Genomic DNA, 26,813 nt, shown 5'->3' with positions numbered 1-26,813 from the left:
TTTCTTCTAACAGTTTTATAGTTTTAGCTCTTACATTTAGGTCTATGATCCATTTTGAGTTAGTTTTTGCATATGGCATCAGACAAGAGTCTAAATTCATATTTTTGCATGTGGGTATCCAATTGTCCTAGAACCATTTGTTGAAAAGACAATCCTTTCCCCCATCGAATTGTCTTGGCACCTTTGTCAAAATCAATTGACCATAAATGTAAGGGTTAATTTCTGGGCTCTCAAGTCTGTTCCATTGATTTGTAGGTCTGTCCTTATGCCAATATCACACTGTCTTGATTACTGTCCTTCTTTTGGGTGTTTTCTTTTTTTCCAGCCTTTTCATATACTTCAATTTTTATTTAACTGGGAGAATAGGCCAACCCCCTTCTCTTTCCCCAGATTGATATTAGCTCTTGGCAAGAATATAATTGACGCGTTCTAAAATCAAGCCATCAAATCCTCGCTTGTGAAAATCACTGAGAAATCATTAAAGGGACTATGACCATATTCTTATTCAAACAAATCCCAATGGGGATCAAGAAGGGCACAGACATTCTAGCCTTGCCACAATAATCGGATTTACTGATTCCCAGGGAAAAGGGAAGACACGATGCTAATTATGAGGCCGTTTAGGAATTATTTGCTTTCTCAATATGGTTTTAGAATGTACTAGACCTAAGAAGTAAAATCTTTGAGCTATGGGTATGAATGTATTTGTTTAGCAACTTCAGTATTTAAGGAAACCAGTACGGATAATGAATATTGAAAAGAATATTTTCATTTTATTTATTTATTTATTTTTTGGGCTGCGTTGGGTCTTTGTTGCTGTGTGCGGGCTTCTCCCTAGTTGTGGCGAGTGGGGGCTACTCTTCGTTGTGGTGCACGGACTTATCATTGCAGTGGCTTCTCTTGTTGAGGAGCACGGGTTCTAGGTGCACGGGCTTCAGTAGCTGTGGCACTGTGGGCTCTAGAGCGCAGGCTCAGTAGTTGTGGTGCATGGGCTGAGTTGCTTTGCGGCATGTGGGATCTTCCTGGACCAGGGCCCTTGAAGAAAAGAAACCCGCCTTAAAGAATGGGAATTAGAATGCCAAAGCTCTTCCCCACAAGAGTAATCTTTGGGAGGAGGTATCAATTTGAGCATTACTGATCAACTTGATGAAGTCTGCAGATATGACTCAGGAGTTATCTTGGGGAACTGAATGGGGGAAGGGAAGAGATCCAGGGAGTTACACCCCCATCCTGGTGGGGAAGGAAGGGATTTTCTCAGTTGCAAGGGAGAGCTGATGAAGGATGCAGTTTAGAGAAAACCTGTATAAAGGAGGGCAGGAGAGTGAAGTTAGCATTTGATTTTTTTTTCTTTTTCCTTTTTTTTTTTTTTTGGCCATGCCACGCGGCATGCGGGATCTTAGTTCCTGGACCAGGGATAGAACCCCCACCCACTGCAGTGGAAGCACGGAGTTTTCTTAACCAGTGGATGGCCAGGGAAGTCCAGCATTTGATTCCTGAGATACTTTTCTCTCTGGTCTCAGGGAAACTCCTAGTTATTACCCAGCTGTAATTGGAATTCTTTTAAGCTGCCCTTCCCTGCATTAGAGCAAGTCACATATAGCAACTCAGCCTCATGTAACGGTCTTGCACAGAACAAAAAGGTGCCGTGGTGAAGGGGCAGGGGGCTTGCTCCACCTCCCACCTCTTTGCTGGGGTTCAAGGGGAGGAAGCAAAGTGTTCTTGAGTTATCTACATCCCAGGCTCCAGGTGGTGACTAGCATTATGAGATGTGATCCCCTGCAGAGCCTAGAAGAACATTTAAAATGGTGCACCAGCTTCTAATGGAACAACTCAAGGGAGGTCTAAGACTGAACCTTCTACTTGTCTGTTTATGTTAGATGAAACCTCTGAAGGGGGGATTGGGGAGAGGGGAACTTCTATGCAACTTTTTTTTTTTTTTTTTTTTGCAGTACGCGGGCCTCTCACTGTTGTGGCCTCTCCCGTTGCGGAGCACAGGCTCCAGACGCACAGGCTCAGCAGCCATGGCTCACGGGCCCAGCCGCTCCGCGGCATGTGGGGTCTTCCCGGACAGGGGCACGAACCCGTGTCCCCTGCATCGGCAGGCAGACTCTCAACCACTGCGCCACCAGGGAAGCCCTATGTAACATTTTTAAATGTATTCATTTATTCACAAGTATAAGAGAGTCCTACTATGTACCAAGCATCTTATATTACATGTTTTTAATGTCACCCAAGCCCTTTCAGAAAGAAGGTAGAGTAGAGAAAGAGGAAAAAGCACTCAATAAATCTTGGTTGAATCAATGAATTTCAAGAGCCAGATGGCGTGAACCTTAAACGAGCAGGAATTTTTCTGAGAGGCTGAAGGAATATGATCTGGGAGTGGCTTTTGTGAGAGGGAAGGCTCTGCCCCCGCCTCTTTACTCTGCACTTGTGGAGAATGGCAGCTTCCCTGGAGATAGTTGCTGGGTCCTCAGTGAGGCAGGAATTGGAGGAAGGACTTCTGAAGAGGCTGAGGGTATACAGAGGGCTACAGGGGAAGGCTGGGGAGGGAGCAGTGAAAAGTTGGATGAGGGGGGACGAAGTGCAGAAGGAGGTTGATGAATGAGGAAGCTGGCTCTCATTCAGACAGTAGCTGAAGATTACCAGGATATGGGACCCAGTGGGATTAGCTTTTAAATGGTCCTCCAAACCGATGCTTTTAGAGGCTTGATTATGCTAATTCTACTAATCAGCAAATACCTTCTATTTTCAAGAACCTGTGATGTGAAGCGCAGATGAAGCTCTTTACAAACACAATTTTATGTCAGTTTTACAATGCTGCAAAGTAAGTAGTATCCCCTTTTTACAGAAGAGGAAAGTGAGGCTTAGGCAGAGAAGTAATTTGCCCAAGACCAGATAGCTGGTAAGTGCCACAGGTGTAATTCAGACCAGGTCTGTATGTCTCCAAACGCCGGCCTGCCCCGCAACTGGTCTGTCCTGACTGGGGCCAGTTCAGCCCGGGACATCCAGTGTCATTGGCAGCTTGTGGGGAGCCCCTGGAAACATGGAGGTGTCCATGATATACACCTGTGCAGCTCCAAGCCCCTGGTCAGAAGCCCCCACTACACTTACTTCTTTTATATTTATTTATTTATTTGGCTGCAGCGGGTCTTAGTTGCGGCACGTGGGACCTTAGTTGCCACGTGCGGGATCTTCTTTGCGGCATGCGGGATCTTTAGTTGTGGCATGCGAACTCTTAATTATGGCATGTCGGATCTAGTTCCCTGACCAGGGATCAAACCCGGGCCCCCTGCCTTGGGAGCACAGAGCCTTAGCCACTGGACCACCAGGGAAGTCCCCCACGACGCTTATGAATCCCAATGCCCACATGGCCTGGAACCCCCATGGACTCCACCCACCTCCCACACAGGGTGAGGGGCTCAGAGAGATATGTATGTAATATAATTATATATGGAAGGAACAGGACACAGTAAGAATGTGTAACAAACAACCCTGACCTACAACAGGGAAGGTTGCCCCAAGGAAATGATGCTTGGGCGAAAAGTGAAGAATGAATTAAAAAGTGAAGTGATGGAGTAGAAAAGTCTTCTAGAAAGAATGTGCAAAGGCCTGGTGGTTGGGATGGGTGGGGGCACATATGTGTGTTTGAGGAATTGAAAGGAAGCCAGTGCAGCTGGAGGGCACTGAGCAGTGGGGAGCGGGGAGCAGTGATGCTGGACTGGTGCTGGGGGCAAGGGGAGGGCGCTTAGTACTTGTTAATGGGTTGGCTCTTTATCCCAGGAGCAATGGGAAGTCATTAGAAGGTTTTAAAAGGGGAGTGAGTGACGTGATAAGACTGGATAAGGACAGGGCAGACACAGTAGGATCAATTAGGAGCCGCTGTAGGAATCCAGATAAGAGGTAACAGGAGATTAGAGAGATGCTTTGGAGGTAAAATTACCAGGATTTGGTGATGGTTCCTAAGATTCTGGCTTGCCTGTTCGATGGACAATGGTACCATCCACTGAGAAAGAGAACGCTGGGAAGGTGAGAGAATGAGGACCACGAGTTAGGTCTCAGACGTGTTGCGGTTGAGGTCCTCTGAGAAATGGAGGTGGAGATGATGAAGCCATTGGCTAGGCTCCCGCTGGTCTGGAGCTCAGACAGGAAGTTCTCCAGGCTGGAGACATAAAGGTGTGAATCATCAGCAGATGAACGGTAACTGAAGCTATAGCATGGATGAGATCACCAGGGAGGGTCCACAGTGAGAGGGGGAAAGGCCTAGGAATGGGCTTGAGGAACACCAGCATTTAAGGGAGGAGCGTGACCCTGCAAAGAAGACTGAGAAGGAGACCAAGGAGTTAAGAGACAAACCAGGAGGGTATGGTGTCAAGGGAGTCAAAGAAGCTAATGTTTTAGGAGTTGAATAATCAGGAGGTCTAATAAGATGAATACTGGGAAAGATGCCCATCCAGTTTTGAGACATGGAGGTCCTAGCTCAAATATCATGTTTTGGGGAAGTTGTGGAAGATGAAAGCAATATAAGACTGAATGTTGGAGTGGACAGGAATGCCCAACGACCAACAGTGGGGGAGGGAGCCAGGGTTAAGGTTGCAGGGGCAGGTTGGTGGGAAGGAGAGCTCAGAGAGGGAGAGGATAATGGATAGAGAAGCAGCAGGGGCTAGGGAGTCAAGGATGGGCAGCAGCCCTGGCCTGAGATAGGAGGAGGGGTGCTTCCTCTGAGGCAGCAGGAGAGGGGGCAGGTGTAGGGAGACGTGTGACTGAGTTAGTAGGAAACTGGGTGGTGGGGGTGGGGGTGCGCGGGTTTCTGTCTGTGGCTTTAATCCTGTAAAGGAGCAGTCGAGGTCACATCTGCCAGCAAGGAGGAAATGGGCTGGTTGGAGGCTTAAAGAGAAAACGGTGAAGGCTGAAAACAGCCACTGCAGAGAAGGGGGTTCCAAGCTGATGGGAGAAATATGTCGAGGGCCCGTATGCAGTCAGCAGCTATGATTTATGGGAACATCACTCTGACCTGTGGAGTTCCTTGGCTGTTTGAATGCACAAGAATGCAGACAGGAGGGCTCATCCGGCGCTGGGGGCTTGCCAGACAGATACGATCAAAAGGCAGAGAGGCAGAGGGGCTCAGGGTATTGACGAGAGTGTTATCAAAATGGTAAGCCTTGAAATCCAGGTGGGACAAGAAGAAAAGCAATGGAAGGAGAGAGCAGATGCATTAGGAGAACACAGAGAGGTCCACGGTGGAGAGGTCTGAGGAGACCGAACAGTTATCTCATCTTGAGGTCACCTGAGCAGGTGGTGCAGTGAGGGACGGGACGAGGCCCAGCAGGTGATGGTGTGAACAGGTGACCCAGTGGCCTGCAGATGGGGATTCGACAAGGAGGTCAGGAGCTGGTCTGTGTGTGCTGACACTGAAGGGACTGAAGTAGCAAAGGCCACTGAGAGGTCCACTAAGCTGCAAACGGGCAAGGTCGTTGGATTGGGCAAAAGGGAGGTGAATAGTCATCATGTCAAGAGCAATTTCAGAGGGGTGTTGGTCCCGAACGCTGTGTCATAGTGGACTGAGTGTGTACAGGAGACGGGAGGGGGGAGGCTCCCTCTGTCAACAGCTCTTGGGTTTGCTGTGAAGGAGAACAGAGAAACGCTCCATCTCTCCCACTCTGGACAGGCCGGTGGGGTCCAGGGAGGGGACTTTTTAGGGTGGGAGAGACTTGAGAATGACTGCAAGTCGATGGGAATGGTACAGTAAAGAGGAGGCAGGTGGGGTCAGCCCCTGCCATGACAGGGCGCATCTCAGGAGGGAGAGAGAGAGGAAGGAGTAGATGGGGTGGATTTGTGGATTTGATAGTGGGGGATGGAGATGTCCTCCCCGTTAGCCTCTGTTTTCTCAGAGAAGCTTGAGGGGAAGTCATCAGCAGAGTGTTCTATTGAGACATTAACTCCTATCTCATTCACACACCCCGCCCCCCACATAGTGACTCACCAGGAAGGAGTGAAAGGCATTAGCATTCTAGGGTCTGGGCCTTTTTCCTCCCACTCCACACCTGAGATGGTACACAGACTGTTGTGCAGTGCTGGCATCTGAGTTCTTTCTGACGGACTGAGAGGGAGAACATCACCGCGTCTTAGGGAGTTGATTCTCCATCATGGAAGAGACGGGCGGGAGGACGGGCATTCCCTGTCCCACCCTGGCATGCACCCCTCTCCCCCCAGGAAAATGGCTGTGTGTGACTGCAAATGCCAAGGTCTAAGGGCTGCAACTTTGAGGGTCTGCGGGAGAGACCCCCATAGAGCCAGGGATGGGGGAGTGGCCCTGAAGGTGGGGGACAAATAGTGGGAGGCCCACAGCAGGGACGACTAACGTCTGCAATGGCAGCGCCGGCCTGAAATAGACCTCAGCCTTTCTCTGCAAAGAGGAGCACAGACTGAGCATATTTGGGGCTGTGCAAGCCCCCGGCATTCTTGGACCATTGGAGGGGAGGTGAAGGAGAGCTGTGAGTGATATGGAATTCTCACAGATCTGCTGGGCAGGGACTCAAGCTGAATTTAATTTGATTGAGACCAACTAAGAGATGACTAAGGGTTGTATTTACGTCATGAGTTTGAGCAGTGTCCAGTGGGCCTGGGACCTGGACACAGGGTAAACAGTGAGTGGGAGCTGACATCTGGCTCTCCCCTCACCCTGCCCCCTGGGGCTGGAGCCCGACAGACACAGATCTACCATGTGGTAGCACTCGGCCTTCACAGATGAGCACAAGGCCGTCCCTCCCCACCAGGCCCAGGAGCAGAGCAGCGGGTCGAGTCCACATGGACCCCGAGCTCAGAGTTTGGCCGTCTGGACAGAGCCGTGGCTCCTCTCTTTCCACGGCTCTCAGGCATTCACAGGCCCAGCCACCCGAGGCTCTTGTCTCTGTGGCCCCAGGGCCTGGGCCTCTGGTCCCTTTACTTCGGCCTTGTGTCCAGTTCCAGGCGCTGGGCGTGCTGAGATCTGGCACGCCCCACCTCAGCAAACACCTGACCACACGTGGTACTGAAAGGTGGGCGAGCAGGGGGTTAGAGACCAATGGCTTGAGATTCGGAGAACCCTCTGTCCCTGTGAGGGTTGAAGCAGGAGGCTGGTTGGCCCAGCAGTGAGTGGGTCTGCTGACTTCAGCCATCGGAGCGCAAGGCCCCTGGCCCACGGGCCTTCCAAGTATTTAGGTCACAGATTAGGCAGTGCTGGACAGAGGGAACTAGGCTGCCAGAGCTGCAGACCCACTGAGGCCCAGGCTGCAGGCACACAGGTCAGCAAACACCACAAGCCCCTCTCAGGGCATGCCAGGCCAACAGAAGCCCCAGGTGTGGACGAGCTCTGAGGCTTGGTCAGGGAGCTTTCCCCACCTGGTCACCTATGTCTGATGGTCCCTGAGCACAGAAGAGGAAAAGCTATCTTTTTATTCCTTTAACAAATATGTACTGAGCACCTTTTGTGTATCAGGGCCCAGTACTGGCCCTGGGATATGGCAGTGGACAAGGCAGGCTCATCCCTCCTGCCCTGCCCTCAAGGGACCCACAACCTATAAGGTGTGGGGCCGGGGGGGACAGACACAGATACTGATGGTGGTGACACCCAGTGTTTAGAGTTTGGGCAGGCAAGCCCTCAACTCAGCCAGGGGTTAGAGGTGGCTCCCTGGAGGAAGTGATGGTTCTAAATAGGTACCATTGGTTCCAGGGTACTGACGCTACTCAACACAGAGTAAGTCTTAAGGGGCGTTTTTTATGACTTATGTGTGAGAGACTTTATGACCAACTTGATTTTGTGTGAACCAAAACCCAAAAGTCAGAAGCTCTCTGTCTCTGTCTCTCTCCCATCTCTTCCCCTCCCCCACTCTTTCTCTCTCCATCCCCGACTCCTGCCCATCTCCCTCTGGGATGATCTCTAGTCCCTTTTTACATTTCAAGATTTGCAGGCTGCATTAGATGAGGGTGCAGGAGGGAAGATGCCCTGTTTCTGGCCCAGTGACTGAGTGAATGAGGTGTTGCTGCCTGAGATGGGACTGCTGGAGGCCAGCAGATCTGGGGCAGGAGAGAGGGTGAATTCAGTTTACCTGACGAACATCCGGGGAGTGATCTAGAGAAGACTCTTGGATATATGGGTCCTGAGCTCAGAAGAAAGGCCCACACTGGAGACAGAGATTTGGAAGTCATCAGCATTTGGTTGTTGGTGGTAGAGATGGTCCAAGGGACAGGAGGCAGAGGGGAAGAAGGGATGGCCTAGGATAGACCTCGGGAGGAGCAGGAGATGGTTAAAGAGATTGAGAAACAGTAGCCAGGGAGGAGAGTGTAGGCCATTGAAGCCAAGAGGAACTGTTTTCACGAGTCAGCAATGAGCAGGTATCACTGGCCCAAAAGCATACTTTAAAATTTAGAAGAATCCCACCCCCCGAAAGCCTAACCCACTCCAATACTGAAAAACAGGCCAAAACGTCTAAAGATGCACGAAATTTGCAATGCCTCCCCCACAGTACACCAAAATTACCAATGGATAAAAAAACCACGGACTAGGAATGTTCATTTTTGATCCGTTTGTCATCCGGAATCCGGATCTAATTGTTTGCCCAGAATCACTGGAGCCAGTCCCATCCCCTTCTCACGCACCAGGGGGAGCACACGCACCGTTTCTAAATCCAAGTCCAGGGCAAATGCAGGCAGTGAATTAGGTGATAACCAGAACTTGACCCCTCAGCCCAGATCCCTAGACCCGCATCTCTCCCCCTGCCCTGCACATTACACTATGATCCCCAAGTCCAGATGCCTCAACAATTCCCAAACTTTCTCACCTAACCTCCAGACTCACAGTGGTATCACAGAGACTCCATAGATCAGAGATCCCATAGGGGTCCTCATCTTACCTAGAGCAGTAGGGGTAGGCACCCCGTCTTTCATGAGGTGGGCAGGCAGGAGACAGCTGGTGTGGCACAGACTGGACGATACGTCTGGGGCCGGAGGCTTTGGTGCCAAGGTGTGGCTCCTGGTTTGGAGCTTACCAAGTTCCTGAGTTAGGACTTGGAATAAATCTTCAGGTAAGTTATTGGTTTAGCCCAGAAATTTATAGGGTCAGCATCTGAGTTTGATATGAGGAGTCAGAAACTCAATACTGAGGTTTATATCAGGCTTGGGGGACATTATCAAGTCCTGAACTCAGGGGCCAACTCACAACATGACTCAGGTTCACAGTTGGAATTGGTGTAGATATTGAGGTGTTGGCCAGGCTCTGGGGTTGACATCGGGTCAGAGAAGTAGAGAGTGAGTATGGGGATTGAGTGGATTTGTGTGGAGTTTCTGCAAAGCCAGTCTCATAAATCTTGGGTTCCAAGATTACCATTAGAGGTGAGTCAATGTAGGGTCTTAAATGGGCCCCCATATGGATGAGGTTTGAGGTCAGTATTTGTATTAGGGTCCTTTTCTGGTGACTCAATCCCAGTTCAGAAAGGGTGTTGGTGTTGACCTGGGATTAGGACTGCAGTATTAGAGGTTTATGTAAGGCTTGGGGTTCAGAAAAGAGTGCTGGGGTCCATAAGAAGGGAGCCATTGGACTTTAGGTTTCATACAGGGATCAGGGATCAGCGTTGGTACTGGGGTCCATTTAAGGACCAGGGTTGGTGATGGGGTCACTATCAAGTAGAGGTGATAAAGGGGTTTAGAGTCAGAATTGGTATTTGAGGTCAATATAGGGGTTCGGATTGAAATTATTACTTGAGCCAATTTCGGGGCACATTTAGGGGTTTGGACTTACTATTGAGTTTGGGGGTGGGTCTGGTCTCGGTATCAGGTTCACATCGAGGGAATGGGGTCCTAGAGTAGTATCAGGTTCATATTTGGATTGAGAGCCTCTAACTGGATCCGGACTTCGTATGGGAGTTTGGGTCTGTCCATGCTCATTTTGGGGTTCCGGCTCGGTACTGGAGCCCGCTTCGGTTTAGGCTCGGGGTTGGGTTGAGGCCTCGTCGGGCCTACGCGTCTCAGCAGCTCTACGAGCGAGAGTGCACGAGGGGAGGGGCGGCGCCGGGGACGCGCACGGCAGGGGCAGGGGCGCGGGCGCGGGCGCGCGGCTGGAGCTGGCGCGGGAGCGACGGGAGCGGTGGCGGCGGCGGCAGAGGCGGCGGCTCCGGCTCCGGCTCCGGCTCCAGCTCGGGTGGCTGTGGCGGGAGTGGGATTCGGTGGCGGCGGCGGCGGCAGAAGAGGAGCAGGAGCAGCGGCCCCAGCGGCTTGGGGGGGACATGCGGACCGACGGCCCCTGGATAGGCGGTGAGTGACCCCCGGGCCCCCTTCCAGTCCCCTCCGCATCCGTCCTTTCCCACTCCTCCGCCCTCTCTCCGCGTCCGCCGAGCGGAGCTGGGGGCGGTCCCGGGGGGCTGGGGGTGCCGATTAGGCCGGGCCGCGCCCCCACCTGCCGCGCCCGCAACCTCGGCTAAGCCCCCCCGCCCCAAGCCCGGCGGCTCCTCCCCGCGTTACCCCGCGGCAGACGCGCCCCCCCACCCCGCCGCCGGCTGGCTAGCTCCCCGCCGCCCCTCGCCGCCTTTCCCTTCCTCCCCCTTTCCCCCTCCCTCCCGCCGCACCTGAGCCGCAGCCCGCGCCCCCCCACCCAGCGCAAAGTTTCCCTTTTGCATCCGTGCTTCCCTTCCTGGGTCCCGCCTCGTCTCCCCCTACTACCAGCGCGGATGCGCTCCGGGGGCGGCCCTCGACCTCCCTCAGCCACCCCAGCTCCGGGCGGGTCCAGGCCGCGCCCCCGCCTCACAGGCGCCCCCTCCCAGTCGGCGGGGGATCCGCAGCCGCCGCGCCCCCGTCTCGCTCGCGGCTCGGGCGCACGTGCGGTCCCGGGGTGCGCGGGGCGTGAGTTTGGAATCCCCCACCCCGCGGGGTCGCCGGCGCGGGCTGGGGAGGGAGGGACCGGGCCGGGCTGTTCCCGCCCCCACCCGGGTGCCGCGACCCGAAGGCCCTGGAGCGATCTGTCCCGTGAGGACGTGTCCACTCGGACCCGCTCCGGAAAGTTCACTCAGTCGCCGCCCCGCGTCCCGTCCCGTGCTGGTGTGTGCCGCGGTCCTCATCGCTGGCCCACGATCCTGTCTCAGCTTCTTTCTCCGTTTCCCTCCGTGTGTCGGTGCCTCTCTGTGCCCTTCCACGTCTCTGTATCTCTGTCTCCCTGTGTCACGGCCTCCCAGTCTTATCCCCACCCCACCCCCTCCCCCGCCCCAGTAATCCCGGAGTCTCTCAGCTGGCTGCGACTCTCTCGGGGTCTCCCTGTTCTCGCTCCCTGGGTCTCTGTGTTCTTTCTCCCGGCTCTCTGTGCTCTTTGCCAGGTCTCTGTGTTCTCTCCCCGGGTCTCTCTGTGCTCTCCCCGGGTGTCTTTTCTCTCTTCCCAGGTCTCTCTGTGCTCCCTCCCCCATCCCTGGGTCTCCCTTCCCGGGTTTCTGTCGTGTCTCTCGCTGGTCTCTTGGTGTCTCTGTCTCCCTCTGACTGGAGTCTCTGCCGCCCCTCTGCTAGCTGGCCTCCTCACCGTTTCTCTGGAATGCTGCCCCTCTGGTTCTTCCACCCCAGGGTGGGGGAGGGGCTAGTTTTTCTTCCGTTTTCAACACCCCCCCCACCCCCAGTGCAGGGCCCCGAGTTGGAGCAGGTTGGTGGGTGGGAGCCTGGTACCTGTCTGAGCTGTGAAAAGGAAGGGAGGCTGCTGGCAGGAGGGGAGGGAGGAGGTGGTCCTCTGGATTCCCCTGGGGGCAGCGGGGCAGGCCTGGGAGGCTGGACTGCTGCGTGCTGGTGATGAAGGCTCCACTTCGGCTCCTGAGCAGATGGGGGCAGGGATCCAGAGTGACCTGGTGCGGGATCTGGCCAGAGAATCCCGAGAAGTGCGTTGGGGTGTGAGGCCTGGAGAAGGATCAACGGCTGATGCTTCCAGGGGGATCCTCAATGGTGAGGGATCCCCTGAGAAGGAAGGAGATCTGCTGAGGGATCCTTTGAGAGGCATGAGGGATCCATTGGGATCCAGAGCAGGGTTCTGTCAGAAAACCTCAGGAAATTCTATGCTTGGCTCCTTATCAGCGCCTGCTTCAGGAAGCAGGAAAATCCCCGTTTTTCACTGATTATATGAATGAGCCCAGGGCTTCAACAAGGAGCCGGTGTACCTCCCCAGGCGCAGCCCTCCACATCCGCAGCCCCAGGCCCAGGCCACACACTCACAGCCCTCTCATTTCCACACTCAGCTCACCCTCCCACCCCTCACCCCCACTCCACATCCACTTGTCTCCTGAGTGCCCTCACACTTGCACACTTGGGCCTGCATGGCAGCCAGAGCTCAGAAATCTGCTGTGCTTGCACACCCATGTACCGGTCTGTGTGCTTGCTTGTGCTCTCACTGCACCCCTATGCACAGTCCAGGGAGGGTGTGTGCACACTTGCAGTCTCATGCATTCTTTTCTCTTTTTTTAATACGTTTATTTATTTATTTATTTATTTTTGGCTGCGTTGGGTCTTCGTTGCTGTGCGCGGGCTTTCTCTAGTTGTGGCGAGTGGGGGGCTCCTCTTCGTTGCGGTGCGTGGGCTTCTCCTTGTGGTGACTCCTCTTGTTGTGGAGCACGGGTTCTAGGCGCACGGGCTTCAGTAGCTGTGGTGCACGGGCTCAGTAGTTGTGGCGCACGGGCTTAGTTGCTCCACGGCATGTGGGATCGTACCGGACCAGGGCTCAAACTCATGTCCCCTGCATTGGCAGGCGGATTCTTAACCACTGTGCCACCAGGGAATCGTGTGCACACACTTTCTCGCACATTTTTGCTTGCTCAGAGACATTTGAAATGTCTCTGTAGTTCTGTTTTCTTTTCCATTTGCTCTTCCTCTTCCCTCTTTTATTTCCTTTAACAAGGAAATTGTTTTCATACAATTCCTTCCTCCCTCCTTCCGCCTGCAGCTCCTGGCCTCCCCTCTTGTCAACCTTGTGCACGTAGTGAGGGTGGGTGTGGTGTCCAGGGCTTCTAGGAGAGGAGGCTGGATTTGGGTGCTGGTGAACCGGTTGGGGCGGTGGGGGGGGCGGTTGCTGTAAGAGTAGACTCGCTACTTTTCTTGGGAATTGTTACTGATGTGTAGCAAAATGCTGGCCTTGGCTCTCTGCGCTCCCTCCACTCTTTCTCCCATCAGTCCTAACTGTAGGAGTCCAGTACTGAGGGCCCTTAGTCAGAGGGAGATGGGACCCAGACCTCTTCCTACAGAGGCTGTGACACATACTACAGCCCCTTCATTTTCCAGTTTGAGAACTTGAGGAGATCCCTTCCTCCCTGAGTCTCAGTTTCACCCCCTGTAAAATGGGAGAGGTCATCCAACCTTGGCCAGTTCCCAAGGCTGTCGTGAGAATCTAAGGGGACTGTGTGGCAGTGTGTCAGCAGCAGTAGCGGTCGCTTCCCATGTGACTGACACTGCCGTGTTCTTGGGCCAAGCTTGCAGCCAGGGCCCTGCCCTTGAGGAGCTTATGGTCCCGAGGGAACAGATTGCATCATGGGAAGGCAGAGCAATTCAGTAACCTCTTATTGATTGCCGAGTGTGTGCCAGACTTTGGGCTAGGCACTTTCAGCCAGGCTGCCATGCTTCCTGTGGAACTAACAACTGTGTAGAAGAGGCAGCCCACCCCTTAGGAGCCGCTGAGGTTGAGCTCAGCAACAGCTCACCTAAAGCAGCCGCAATTTTGAGCTGAGGTTACAAGATTGGGGGAGTTCACCACGAGGCAGGGGAGAGTTCAGAGGTCAAGGAGAGATGAGTCTCAAAGAAGACCAAGAAAACAGGCTATCTGAATTGCGTTTTGAGGGATGAATAAGAGTTTTCCAATTGAAGAAAGGGCACTCTAGGCAGAAAAGAAAACAATATGACTAAACACTCAGAGATCTTATCACTAGTGGTGTGTTCAGAGATATGGCAAATCACAGAGGATCTCTATTGACCTGTTAAGTTACTGTAACTTTACTGTGAGAACACAAAAGGGAGATATCAAAGAATTAAAGCTTGAGGGTGTGTGTGTGTGTGTGTGTGTGTGTGTGTGTGTGTGTGTGTGTGTGTGTGGTGTGGTGTGGTGTGGAATGTGCTATGATCGGATTCATGCTTCTGGAAGAGGATTCTGTGGCTACGGGAAGTAAATGGAGACAGGATACCCAGTGAGGAGAAGGGTACAAGTAAAGTCAGGTGAGAGAGAATTGTGGCTTGGTAGCATGGAGCCACTTAGAAGGCACATTTATTAGGGCAGGATGATTTATTGGATGTGGGGGTGAGGAAGAGGAAGGGGTCCAGGTTCCTGGGAGTGAGTGGGTCAGGCCTTCACTGAGCTGGGGACTTGAGGATGAGAGGTAGATTTGGGGCACAGATAATGAGCTCAGGGCTGGACATGTTGTTTTTGAGATGCTTGGAGCATTTGAGGGTCGGGTGGGGGACTTATAGGAGGTGGTTGTGTGTGAGGATCTGGAGTTGGGGAGAGAGGTCTGCGCCAGAGGAAGGATGGAGAGTTATACGAGAGGGTGTAGAGCTGTGTTCAAGAGAAGACAACCTCAGTGGTGAGGAGCGCAGACTCTAGTTTCAAACCGCTGGGTTCAACTCCGCTTAATAGCAGCGTGACCTTGAGCAAGTGGCGTAACATCTCTAAATCAGTTTTCCCACTTGTCAGATGGGTATAACAAACTTCCATGTCTCACAGGGTTGTTGTGAGGATTGAAGTTAATGTGCAGAAAGTTCTTAGAATAGGGCCTGGCATCTAATAAGCACTGCCATCTCAGTGTTAGCAGTTGTTATTGTAATAATCCTCAAAGGGCGAGGTGCAAACCATCCCCATCAGAATCTCAGTGGGAGCGGCTTTAAAAACTAGACATTGTTAAGGTTTGGGCACCTGCTCACCTAAAGTAGCTGCAATTCTGAGCTTAGGTTAGCTGGCTAACCTAACCCAAGTGCCCAGCCCTCAGCCCTCATGTCATCGCTGGGACTGTGTGTGTTGCTCAGGTGTATTTGACCTTCAGGTGGGCTGGTGTGAGAAGACTAGAGGATGAAGCCCTGGGGAAGAGACCCCACATTGGGAGTGGGTGGAAGGGGATTCTGAGAAGGAGCAGCTTTGGTGTGTTGGGTTCCCTGTCCCCCCTACCCACCCTGGGCCCTGGGCCCTCTAGTGGGGTGTCTGCCTCTGAGGTCCGGATGCACCCAGACTCTGTGTCCACAACCTCCAGATCTGAGAACGATGGTTTGGGCTCCTCGGCAGTGTTTTAGCCGTTTCTGGGGACTGTTGCGGTGCAGCTACCAGGGCTGCCTGGGGGCTGCTCTAGAGGGGCGTCCGTGCTCCTCTAGATTTCAGCTTACTCCTCGTCCCGCCGTCAGGCCAGGTTCCAGCCTTGGCAAATGACGGAGAGCCCTGCCAGGGGCCAGCTCCGGCTTGGTGCCAAGGCCTGCGTACCTGATCTTGGTCATGGCTGCCAACCTCACCCCTTATGAGGCCTTTGTGGGTGCCAAGCAGCGATTCCTAACTTGGGTCCGGTACCGGTCAGGCCGTTCCTGAGTAGCTTTCTAGTTGGTCTCCTGGGCACACCCGGCAGCCCTGATTGTTGCTGTGTCTGGGGTGCTTCTGGGAGCTGCTGCTGGTGACTCTGACAGGTGGTTCTGATTGCCCTCCTGGGTCATTTGGGACCCTGGTGGTTCCAGGTGCTGATCTGGCTCTTCTAGAATCCTCTTTGTGCTGTAGGGTCTTTCCAGGTGCAGGGTTCTGTTCCTGTTATGTCTGTTGCCTGACCCACCTCCAGGCCATCTGGGGCACATTCCTCTATCCAGGTGTGGCTTCTGCTCAGCTTGGGTCCAGGTGCCAAGCCCAGTGCTCCTGGTGTGGCCTCAGGCGTGGCAGGAGGGCAACTGGCTTGGGGGACCCTCCCCCTTCTCTACCTCAGACTCTGCCCCTCTGCCCCAGGGTCCCTGAGCAACAGTGGAGCTGACAGCCCCACATCTGGCCCTGTGAGGCCCCGGCAGGCGTCGCCGGACAAACGGGCCTTTGAGTTTGGGACACGGAAGCTGGTTTGTCTGGCCAGACCTGCCCGGCAGCCTGTGTGCTGGGAGCGGGGAGGCCACAGGGAACTTTGCGGAGAAGCTGGGGGGCTGGGAGACGGAAGCCTGCGGCCATCCTGAGGCCTGGGTTGTGAGCTGTGGGGGGAGGGGTGATGGAGGCCGGGGAGGGTGTGGGCTGCAGGGTCAGCGCGGGTGGTCGTGGGTTGGCCAGGCCTGTCCTGGCCATGCTCAGGCACGAGGAACTCCCCTGTGTTGCAGACGCGGTCGGTCTCAAGAGAGGCTGGTTCCCAGGTGCCAGGTGAGAGGGTGTGGGCGTGTCCGACCCCTGCCCCCACTCAGGACGGGGCCCACACTGGTGGGAGCTCAGTAATTGTCCTGGAAGGAAGGCGCCGGGCTCTGTCGCCCTGTGTGTGCCAGCGGAGGAGGCGTCCAGTGGCACACCTTCATTTTAAAAATTACAGAGCAGGGCTTCCCTGGTGGCGCAGTGGTTGGGAGTCCGCCTGCCAATGCAAGCGACACAGGTTCATGCCCCGGTCCGGGAAGATCCCACATGGCGCGGAGTGGCTGGGCCCGTGAGCCATGGCCGCTGAGCCTGTGCGTCCGGAGCCTGTGCTCTGCAACGGGAGAGGCCACAACAGTGAGAGGCCCGTGTACCGCAAAAAATAAAAAAATTTAAAAAAATAAATAAATAAAAATTATAGAGCAGCAGAGAGGCAGAAATAAATATTGCTTCTGAAGCTTCTTTGAAGGCTGCACGGGTGCTGGCGCGGCCCTCCCAGGCTGGGCTGTTTTCTGCGAGCTCATTCGCGCGTTCGTCAGCATATCTTGATGGAGCACCTACTATGTGCCGGCTCTCTGCTGGGTGCTGGGGACACGGAGGTGAGCCGGCACGCACTGAGCTTATGGTTGTGACTCAGCGGCCACTCGGCAGTTGTGTAAATAAATAAATCATATCAATCATGTCGTGGTCACCACTCCAAGGCAAGGTCCAGGCGTGTAGTCCAGGACATCCTGGAAAATGCTGTTGGCTCTGAGATCCGAGGGGTCACTGGCTAGAAGAGGTGAGGAGTGCGGTCCAGGCAGTGGCATAGGGCCCGGGCAAGGCTGAGAGACTGCAAGAGGATGGCACATTTGAGGACCAGAAGAGGAAGTTTTCGGGCGGGCGGGCTGGCTGGCTGGCTGGCTGGCAAGAGGGAGCGTGGCCAGATTGGGCTACAGAGGTGGGCGGTGCCGACTGCCGTGCTGGAGGGTGGTGCTGAGGAGTTCAGACACAAGTTTTTCTGCTGAGGTCAGGGACTTGGTCTGTGTTGTTCACGGCTATATGCAGGGTGCCTGGCAGAAAGCCTGGCACGTAGTAGGTGCTCAGGAATATGGAAGAAGTGAGTAAATGAAGTGAAGAGATGGGCATTTTTCTAAATGGGGCTCGTCCTGCAGGAACAGTTCCATAACCTGCTTTTTCTTCCCCCTTCGTAAACAGCAAATTTTGAATGTCTTTCTGTGTCAATACCTGCTCTGCTGTAATGAAATTCTTAACGTTTCCTTATCCTTTTCTCTCTTTCCAGGAAGGAGCAGAGGCCCCAGTGCCCTGCCCTCAGTGCTGGTTGTCCAAGAGTGACGGGCGTGAGCAGTCAGAGTCCTGGTGAGTGTCCCCCAGGTTGTGGCCGGGCAGGGGTGCCGAGGGCCAGGCCAAGAAGCTTGGATTTTTTTTTTAAATTTATTTTATTTAATTTATTTATTTTTGGCTGCGTTGGGTCTTCGTTGCTGTGCGCAAGCTTTTCTCTGGTTGCCGCGTCTTTGTTGCGGTGCGCAGGCTTCTCATTGCAGTGGCTTCTCCTGTTGAGGAGCACGGGCTCTAGGCGTGCAAGCTTCAGTAGTTGTGCAGCGCGCAGGCTTTAGTTGTGTGGCACGCAGGCTTAGTTGTTCCGTGGCATGTGGGATCTTCCCAGACCAGTGCTCGAACCCGTGTCCCGTGCAGTGGCAGGCGGATTCTTAACCACTGCACCACCAGGGAAGCCCGAAGCTTGGATTTTGACTTAGGCCGGTGGAGAGCTGTGGAAGGGTTGTCACTAGGGGCGTGAATGATCCAGTGTGCGTGTGGCAGAGAGGTGATGGAGGCCTGGACCAGGAAGGCGGTGATGGAGGTGGAGAGAAGGGATTTGAGTGTTTAGGGAAGCCAAGTAGACAGGACATGGTGAAGGGTTGAATGTGGGGCATGAGGGAGGGGAGGTGTTGAGGATGGCTCCTGGGTTTCTGGCCAGAGTGGGTGACGGAGGTGGGTGGGGAATGATATACAGCTCGTCAGCTGCTGTAGGTGTGAAATAGGCTTCCGGGTAACATTCTAGGACTTACACCAGGATCTCTATGCTTCCCATTCACCATGTTTCTGTAGAAAAGACTGTTCCGAACTGTAGGTTGTGGTAGAAAGAGCAAGGTACTCACAGGATCTGGGCCCATCCTTCTTCGTCTCTTTGAGGTCCACTTCTTTCTTTCTGCTAGAAGCACAGACGTGTGGGTTGGAGTTACAGGGAATGAGGTTGGGGAGTTAGGTTGGAGTCAGAGTGTGCTGGGCCTTGGTTGTCAGGCTAAATAAAGACTGTAGACTCTCCTGAGGGTGGTATGAAGGCACTGAGGGTTCTTAAGCAGAGAAGCAACATCCACACCTTCATCTACCCGTTGCCCATTCGCTCGTTCATTCATGAAACATTATCTGCATGTCTCCTGGGGGATAAAGAAGCCAACAGAGCTGAGGGCCTTGATCAGATATGCATTTTTGTAAGCTGAAAGGGGGCCTTGGTTTGTTTGCAGGATGGGCTGGAAGGGAGTGACCAGGGGCAGGAAGCCCACCGAAGACATGGGCGCTGATGACGTCTTCCTAACACGGCAGTGGTTGGGGTGGAGCCAGGGCAGATTCAAACGTACTGACCAGTGACATACGTGGGATGAGGAAAAGGGAGAATTTGAGGAGGCCTGGCTGGCCTGGGTGGCTGATCGTGGCGGTGCTTGTCACGGAGACGGGGACCTGGAGAAGGAGTGGGATTGGGGAGGATGCGTTCTGGTTGGGCCATCCTCTGTAAGCTCCTTGAAGACAGAGCCCATGACTGTCTTGTTCATCACCCTGCCTTCTGGCTCAGGGCCCAGTAGGGCCCACTGGACAGTTCTGCATGATGGCTGGCGAAGAGGGCTGTGGAAGAGATGGGTCTGGTCTGGGCGTGGAAGGGAAATGAGCATGTATTGGGTGTCTGCTGGGGGCCAGACCCCGTGCGTGGTGAGGTGAGCCATGGGGCTATGGAGAAGGTGCGGCAGGAAGGCTGTGTCACAGGTTGGAAAGGTCAGATGGGGAGGGTGGGTGTGGAGATACCTTTCACCTGGCTATCCTCAGATGATGAGTCTGACCTTCCTGGGAGCCCAGTCTCACCATAAAAGGTGCCTGAAATTGGAGCCCTCTGTCCTCTGGGGAGGCCACTTGTTGATGGCCTGTTGAAGGGGTAGGGGTGGGGTGTGCTGTACGGCCCGGCTCTGGAGGCAAGACTGACTTGGAGGGGGAGGGGAAGGTGCTGTGAGGTCCCTAGGCCTAGGTACAGCTAATATATGTCAAGCCTACCTGGGGTATTGGGGCCCAGGGTACCCATAGGGACTGAGTTCTGGGGCAGGGACCAGGGCAGCAGGCCTTAGGTGACACGGGCAAAGGATCTTGCCGTCTGCATCAGGGTTTCTCAACCTCAGTATTGTTGACATTTTGGACCAGATAACCCTTTGTTGTAGGGCCTGGCCCGTTACTGTAGGATGTCTAGCATCATCTCTTGCTTCTTCCTACTGTGCCAGTAGCACCTACTCCCCCATCCCCGTCGGACAATCAAAAATGTCTCCAGACATCGCCTAATGTCCCATAGCAGGGCAAAATCACCCTGGGTTGAGAAGCACTGTTCTACACCACTTCTTGCTGCCTTCACTGTGCTGTACAAACCTGGGAAACTGGGGAGGGCCACGCAGGGAAGGTTCACAGTGATAGGCCACGGGAGCTGAGTTCTGGTGGGTGAGTAGGTGGCTGAGGCCAGGACAAGGCATTCTTTACAACAGAGAGAAGAGTGGGTGCAGAGGCCTAGACGCAGCCACGTTGGTGAACATTAACCCAAGGGAGGCTCCGCTCTCCAGAGAAAGGAGGCTGGACGGCTGGTGGCTTAGGGGTTTTAGCTGTAGGAAGGTGCCTCTGCTGGCTCCCTTGGTCTTCCGCCCCCAGAGCTAAGCCTCTGCTGGAGCTTGTGCCCCACCCCCAAGACTCTGGGATGCTCTTCCTAAGCTCCTCGTCCTCTTGCAGGGGAGACCGAAGAGCTGAGGGCTGCCAGAGGGTAAGTAAGGTCCCAGCTTCGAGAGGGAGGGAGGGTGGGCAGATCCTGGCTGTGCTCACAGACTCTGGCCAACTGGCTGGAGGAGCAAAGGCAGCCTGCCGCAGCCTCCCTTCCCGGAGCTGGGGTCACGGCTGAGACTGATTTATTCCCATCGTAATCTGGTGGTTGGTTTGGTGAGAGTGGGAAACATGTTGGTTTTCCCTTCCCAAGTGTAACAAGGCCTGTTTCCGCTTCCCCGGCCACTGCTGCAGTGCCACGTGGTGAAGTGTCCGGGACGTGACAAAAGGGTTAGCTGCCCACCGGTTAGAAGATGAACAGCTCGGGGCTCTGCCTGCTCTCACGCTCCTTTGCCCCAAGCGCTGGCCTCTCCCCTTCGCCGGCCGCTCCTTGGGGCCCTGGATACCCCTCCTTCTGCTGATGCCCATTTTGGGGCCCCAGCCTCCTGAGAGCCAGGGTCCTGGCCTGGGGAGGAAGCAGGGAGGAGGCTGTAGGAACAGGTGGTATTTGGAGACTAATTAATATTTGTGAGTAATAACACGTGCCCAAGGGAAACAAATCAATTTGTGTTTTCATATTCATGAGGAGGCCTCGGGAATGATCCCAGATGTTCTCCAGCCAGGGAACCACCCCCTGCATGTTTGGCGTCACATGGTCTCTCCTGGGGGGCCCCCCACTGAGGCTGGCAGGGGTGGTTGGGTGGGCCGCATGGCGGTGACCTAGCCTCTGGGTAACAAGCCTTTCTGTGACGTTTGTATTCGAATCCTGTGGCTCGGTGTGGGGCCTGCTCCTTCCTTTTCCCTCAGAGCAGTGATTCCCAGGCTCTTCAGTTTCACAAACCAGTACAGTTTCCAAAAGTACTTGGGGGCCAGACATGGGGTTGGCAAAATTTTTTATCTTGCCAAGTAAGGACATTATAAAAAAAACAACTGGTATCTGCTATCACCATCACTTCCTACAAGACAGGACATTTTAGCACCAAGGACGTAATTTCAGAATAAAGGACAGCTCTTCCCAAGAAAGGGCAGTCGGCAGCTTTACACTGATGTAGCAAAGAAAAAGGGTATGTTAAAACCATTCTGAGTGTAGAAAAATGACATTTGATGATATTGTACAATATCGTTCAGTATGGAATTGTTTTCCTGCCCAAGTGTGTCAGTTGGTAGAACCGATGGTCCGCGGTGCAATTCAGAGACGAGCTGAGTGTGCAAGTGCTCAGGCTGTATTTTCATCTCGGCCGTTGAGAGCCCAGACTCACCCAGCCGTGGGCGGAAGTGGACGCTCTGCTCTTAACGCTGTTGCACTGATTTCAGAAGGTTCTCAGCTACCCCAGCAAGGCTAGCGTCGGTCCACCTCCCTGCTCCCCTCCCGCCACCTCCCCACAGGTGACCCTGAGCACTCTGGGGTGGGGGCAGGGCCAGCGTCTAGACGGAGGCCAGACCCAGGAGCCAGGACTCCTCCTATGCGGGGCCCTGGAGCTGGGAGTGGCCTGCGCCGCCTGACACTGGGGCAGGCTGTGTGCCCAGAGTCTGGGGCGGAGGCAGCTTGCTCACACCAGGAGCTGGTGAGGGAGAGGCCCTGGCCCGGACAGCTCTGTGGTTGCCTGAGTAGTTCCCTGAGAACGTGTGCATGTCTGTGTGTCCCCGCGTCTCCCCGTCTCTCTGGGTGTCCTCGTGTCCGTGGACCACTGGGAAGAGCTCTCTGGGAGGGAATGTCATTGTTTTCAACTTCTTCACCTCTGTCTGTCCTACTTTCTGCATCTGAACAGTATCCTAGGCACTCCAGACCCAGATACACAGGAGGACCCTGGGGTCCCCAAGTCACGGCCACTTGTTTTTGTTACAGTGGGGGTGGGGTTACCAGAGGCAAGCCCAGTTTCTCTGACACCCGTGGGCAGAATCTCATCCAACAGTGTACCACACGATGTCTGCTCTGGAATTAACACCCCCTTGATGGCTGTACTGGGGACTGACACCCCCTGATGTGTATAACAGGGTTATTCCTCTATGATAACGTACCCCTATAACGTGCATCGGGCAGCTGCATCCCCATGATGTCTGTCTACACTCACATGATGTCTGGACAGGGCTGCTACACTTCCGTGATGCCTCTCCCTGGGAGTTGCACTGCCAGGATTACTGTACCAAGGCAGCTACAGGGGATGACGCCTCGATGATCATTGTACTGGGGAGTTTCACCCCATGATGACTGTGCTGTGCAGTTGTACCTCCATAATGTCTCTTCTCTGTAGCTTCATCCCCTTTACATCCATGCCAGGGAGCTATGTCCCCCATGGTGTGTGTTCCTGAGGGTTATGCCCCCATGTTGTCTGCACTGGGAGGAGGGTTCACACCCCGACTGCTTGTACCTGGGAGTGAAACCTCTGAATACGGTATTGTTGCACCCTGTGATGTCTGTACTAGTCCCCTCTGCCTCTGTCCTTTGGTGTAACACACCGCTGATATGTGTACCAGGAGCTGCAGGATGGTTGTATCAAGGGGCCATACCCCCACGACACCCTGGCCAGGCAGTTCACCACCTGATGTCTGCTGGGAAGTTGAATTCTACTGTTGGTCGCACTGCTGCACAACAGTGCCATGATGACAAAGCCCAGACAGACAGGGCCTTAGTGATGCGTGTCCTCCATCCCAAGTTGGCCGTATGGGGCATGGTGCTGGGGACTTCCTCTTTCCTGGTCTCGCCACACCGAGCGGAAGCCCAGGCCTGGTGTAACTAGGGCTGGATGCCCACCATGCTGCTTCAGTGGGCCTGCTTTTGTTGCTTAGCCTGTCTCAGACTTTCGGTGAGATCTTGGGACAAGGGACATCTCCCACCCTTTCCCCTTTGTGTTCAGCCCCTACCTCACTTCACAGTTGTACCTGCTTTGTCCCAGCACCTTTGCTCACCTCCTGCCCTCTGATCTTATGACCTTCGACTGTCCCAGTTGAGACGGATCTAATTTCCAGGGAGGAGCAGAGCCATCTTTGAGGCCAGCCTCTTCCTGTTCACCAGCCCTGTCACCTCCTTGCAAATATTCTTACCGTTGTGGGTTAGCTGGCACCTGGGTCTGATCCCCACCCTCCCACCAGAATCCGTAGGTACCACTGTGGGGCCCCCAGGTGTGTTCACCGCCACTCACTCCCCTTCTGCGCCCTGTTGTGTCTCCAGAGCATTAATGAGGGGCTTTGTGCACCAGCCCCTGGCCCAGAGCAAGGTGTAAGCAGAGCTGGTGGGCTTACACAGATCCCCAGAAGCCCCCTGAAAGGGAGCCATGGGAGAGAGACCCTTGGGAGCTCGCCACCGGGGCTGGAGAGTGATAGCGGTGTATGTGTACCGTCTGGGGTGGCCATGCCTAGGGCTCCACACTAGTGCTGGGCGGAGTGGGCGGCGGGGGCACACCTGGCTGAGGAGCTCTGTAAGCAAAGGCCTGGGGGCATTCATGCAATCCCGAATGGTCTTCCCCATGCCCAGGTTCCTGACTCAGCCCGGATGGCAGTTGTGAGCAAGGGCACCCCACCCCTTGATATGCTCTGGGCCACTGGGGCAAGGGCCAAGGAGGTGTGAGGTCGACTCTTAGGGTCCAGCACCCCCAGTCCTGGCCACTAGGGCCTCCCTGTGGTTTCCCTAGTGGCCAGGACTGGGAAGGTGCCATGGGAATTGGGTAGGATGAGGGTAACCAGGCAGGGCGGGTGCACCTTGTCCCGAGCATGTCCTGGCGAGCCCGGACGGGTTGTGGCTTTGGCTCCAAGCCTCTGATACCTGGATCTTGTCTGCCACGACCAAGGCTGTGCTCTGAGGCTTGTGCCCAGCCTGCGGGCTCTGCTGGGGAGAGGAGGGGCAACAGGAGACCCCAGGGACTCTGGAGTCCCTGGCCTCTGTGGGTCTGCTGACTACTCCGTCTCGGTCTTGCTTTGTTTGGTCTCTGTCTCCACCTGTGTGTCTCTGTGTCTCTCGGACCCCGTTTCCCTGTCCCAGTCCTCTTACGGAGGCAAGTTGGAAATTCTGGGTCTGCAGCGGAACATCCCTATACATCCTCTGGTCTCAGTAGTCCCTGCCCCCTACTCAGGTTTAGAGAATGACCTGGGGGCCTCTTGTACTCTCTCCCTACAGTGTGACTGGTGGGTTATCCTTGGAGTCACGAGGGGATCAATAAGGAGCCTGGGTTCTCACAGGGGTCGGAAGGTCTGGGTGGTCATCGCACAGTCCAAGGTGGGGTGGTATCTGTTGAACTAGGCTCTGGGTGGTCAACGACGATGAGTGGTGGTCTTGGTGGTAAGTGGGGGCCAGGAGGTGGCATGTGGGCAATAAGATATTGGTGGGTACCAGCTAATTGGCTCTGCCCTTCTCTCTGTCACAGGTTGATTGTCCTGGACTGTAGCTGGCTGTGGCGCTGGAGCCCTGGATGGCCCCTGAGCCAGCCTCAGGGAGGACGATGGTGCCCCTCGTGCCCGCACTCGTGATGCTTGGTTTCGTGGCAGGTGCCCATGGCGACAGTAAGTCTGACCTCTCAAGGCATGGGATCTCCAGATGGAAAGGTGCATTCCTCCCAGCAGGACTCTGGAAGGGGGGACGAGGCCAGCCACTAGGAGAGACAGGATGGCTAGATACACCTCCAGACCTTCTGTCCTAGAGAGACCCCCCACTTGGAGACCACCCCCCTCCAAGTGATACTCCAGCCCCGGTCTTCCTCGGAGCATCCTGTGGGATCTCGCATGTCCCTTAAGGTGCTCCAGGGTGGGGGGTGTCTGAGTGGGACCCTGTTTATGGGGTGGAGGTGAGACATGTCCAGGATTCGTGTGGTCATTAGTGATGTGCTCAGGCGTGCACTGTGTCCGCTGCTGTGGACCTGTGCAGAAGGCACAGTGTGGGCCATGTCGGTGTTGGTGTGGGAATGGGGGGCTGCACACAGGAACACGTATGGACATGTGAGTGGGATGCCAGAGGTGTCCACAGGTCCAGGGGAAGATGGGAAGGTGAGCCACCAGAGCCCTTCCCCTGGGCCAGACCTGTGTGTAGACACTGAGCACTTCCTTCCCTCCCCACTTCAAGGCAGAGGGGCATCCCCCTCCCCCAGCCCTCAGCCGTGAGAATGGGGGAAGATTGCACTTGGCCACAGGAAGCTGGGCTCCAGCGCCCCTCTCTGTGTATGGGGGGAGATGGGATTGTCCCCTGCCCAGATCCAACTACGAACTTTGGTCCCTTTCCTGCCGCCCTTCCCCCTGCCTGGCACTACAAGACTGGCCGCAGCCCGCCCCGTTGCCATGGTTACCACTGCTTGGTTACCGGTGGGAGGCGGGGCACAGGGCAGATTTAGCCAATCTGCACACTGAGGGGGAGGGTCGAGGTCGGAGCCAAGGTCCCTGGGGAACAGAGCTGTTCCCATCCTGTCCGGAGCCCAGAGGTGACAAAGGGCCAACCTGGGGGTCAGCGCAGGGGTCAGCAGGCCATAGGGTTCCCCCACCCCGCTCTCCCTGTGTCTGGGAGCAGAGCTCTCTTCTTGCCCCACCCAAACCCTTTCTCCTAATGGCTCATTAATTATTCAGGACCAGATCCTGGAGGAGGTGGGACTGGAGCACCCCGCCCTTTGTCCTCCAGGTTGGGTGGGGCCAGTAGAGCGAGGAGAAGGAGAGGGCATTCCTCCTGGGGCGCAGGGTGAGGGGTAATGGGAGCCTTGAGGTGCGGGTGATGAGAGGGCTGGGCTAGCAGGAACAGGGAAGATTAGGGGGTGCGGGTGATCTCCAGCTCGGTTGGGGCTGCTGGGAGAGAGCTTGAGCCTGCAGGGCCAGGCTGGGGTAGAAGTCACTGGGTAGGTGACAATGGCAAGGAGGCGAAGGCTTGTGAGAGCCAGCCCTCGGACACTGAAGTCCTGGCCTTGCTCCCCCACCCTCACTCTGGACGCTCTTAGGCCCTTCAAATGGGAGCTTGAGAGCAGAGGGAGGACCACCCGGCTGGGCTTTTGGAGACAATACATCCTGGGAGCATAACTGTCTTCCCTCCTACTCAGACCTAACATGCTGGAACCTGTACCCTCACCCTCATCCTCCCAGACGTACCCGTCTTTCTGTGTTCTCTCTCCTGGTGAATGGCTTTCCCACCCACCCAGCCACCCAAGTCAGAAACCTGGGCCTCCTCCCAGCCTCCTCGCTCTCTCATACCCACATCTAATCCGTCACCAAGTGCCGCTGTTTCTCCCTTCTGAATATCTTTGGAATGCATCCACCTGTCTCTGCTGCCCTCACCCAAGCCGTGCTCGGCTCTTGCCGGGGCTTTTGCTGCAGCAGCCTCCTAGTGGCTTCCCTGTCTCCAGCCCCTGTCCTCACCATCCAGTCTCCGTTCCATGGTAGGAGTCATGTTGCAAAATGAAAGCCTGATCACGTCGCCCCTCATTTTAAAATCCCTCGCTCTCTTCCCCTGTCGCCTTTAGGATCT

General features: G+C 55.0%; 2 protein-coding genes and 1 long non-coding RNA gene across 12 annotated transcripts in view; 2 read left to right on the top strand and 1 right to left on the bottom strand.

Moving 5' to 3' along the window:
- SZT2 (SZT2 subunit of KICSTOR complex) overlaps positions 1-26,813 on the top strand; it is a 227,496-nt gene that overhangs the window by 143,964 nt on the left and 56,719 nt on the right. The window lies entirely within an intron of this gene.
- LOC117200126 (uncharacterized) lies at positions 752-10,070 on the bottom strand. Of its 3 annotated transcripts, none has more exons than XR_004481563.2 (5): positions 8,889-10,070; positions 8,085-8,159; positions 5,981-6,097; positions 3,941-4,159; positions 752-1,035 (listed from the first exon to the last, which is right to left on the bottom strand). It is a non-coding gene; the product is annotated as an uncharacterized LOC117200126 (long non-coding RNA). The 3 variants fall into 3 exon arrangements; XR_004481564.2 differs by having other exon boundaries at positions 8,085-9,041; positions 9,773-10,070; XR_004481562.2 differs by having other exon boundaries at positions 8,085-10,070.
- PTPRF (protein tyrosine phosphatase receptor type F) overlaps positions 10,120-26,813 on the top strand; it is an 86,267-nt gene continuing 69,573 nt past the window's right edge. For 4 of the 8 annotated variants that reach the window (XM_049693980.1, XM_004266335.3, XM_049693977.1 and 1 more), the window contains exons 1-3: positions 10,131-10,284; positions 17,604-17,680; positions 24,742-24,877. In XM_049693980.1, coding sequence (XP_049549937.1) covers positions 24,787-24,877 — 91 coding nt within the window. In that variant the 5' untranslated portion in view covers positions 10,131-10,284; positions 17,604-17,680; positions 24,742-24,786. Of the gene's footprint in view, positions 10,285-16,299; positions 16,340-17,603; positions 17,681-24,604; positions 24,657-24,741; positions 24,878-26,813 lie in introns of those variants that run through there. The other 4 variants (XM_049693971.1, XM_033421914.2, XM_049693966.1 and 1 more) reach the window with 3 other exon arrangements.

This window comes from Orcinus orca, chromosome 1 (assembly GCF_937001465.1).
Source record: "Orcinus orca chromosome 1, mOrcOrc1.1, whole genome shotgun sequence".
Taxonomy (NCBI): Eukaryota; Metazoa; Chordata; class Mammalia; order Artiodactyla; family Delphinidae; genus Orcinus; species Orcinus orca.
This window is presented reverse-complemented; position numbering and strand designations above follow the sequence as displayed.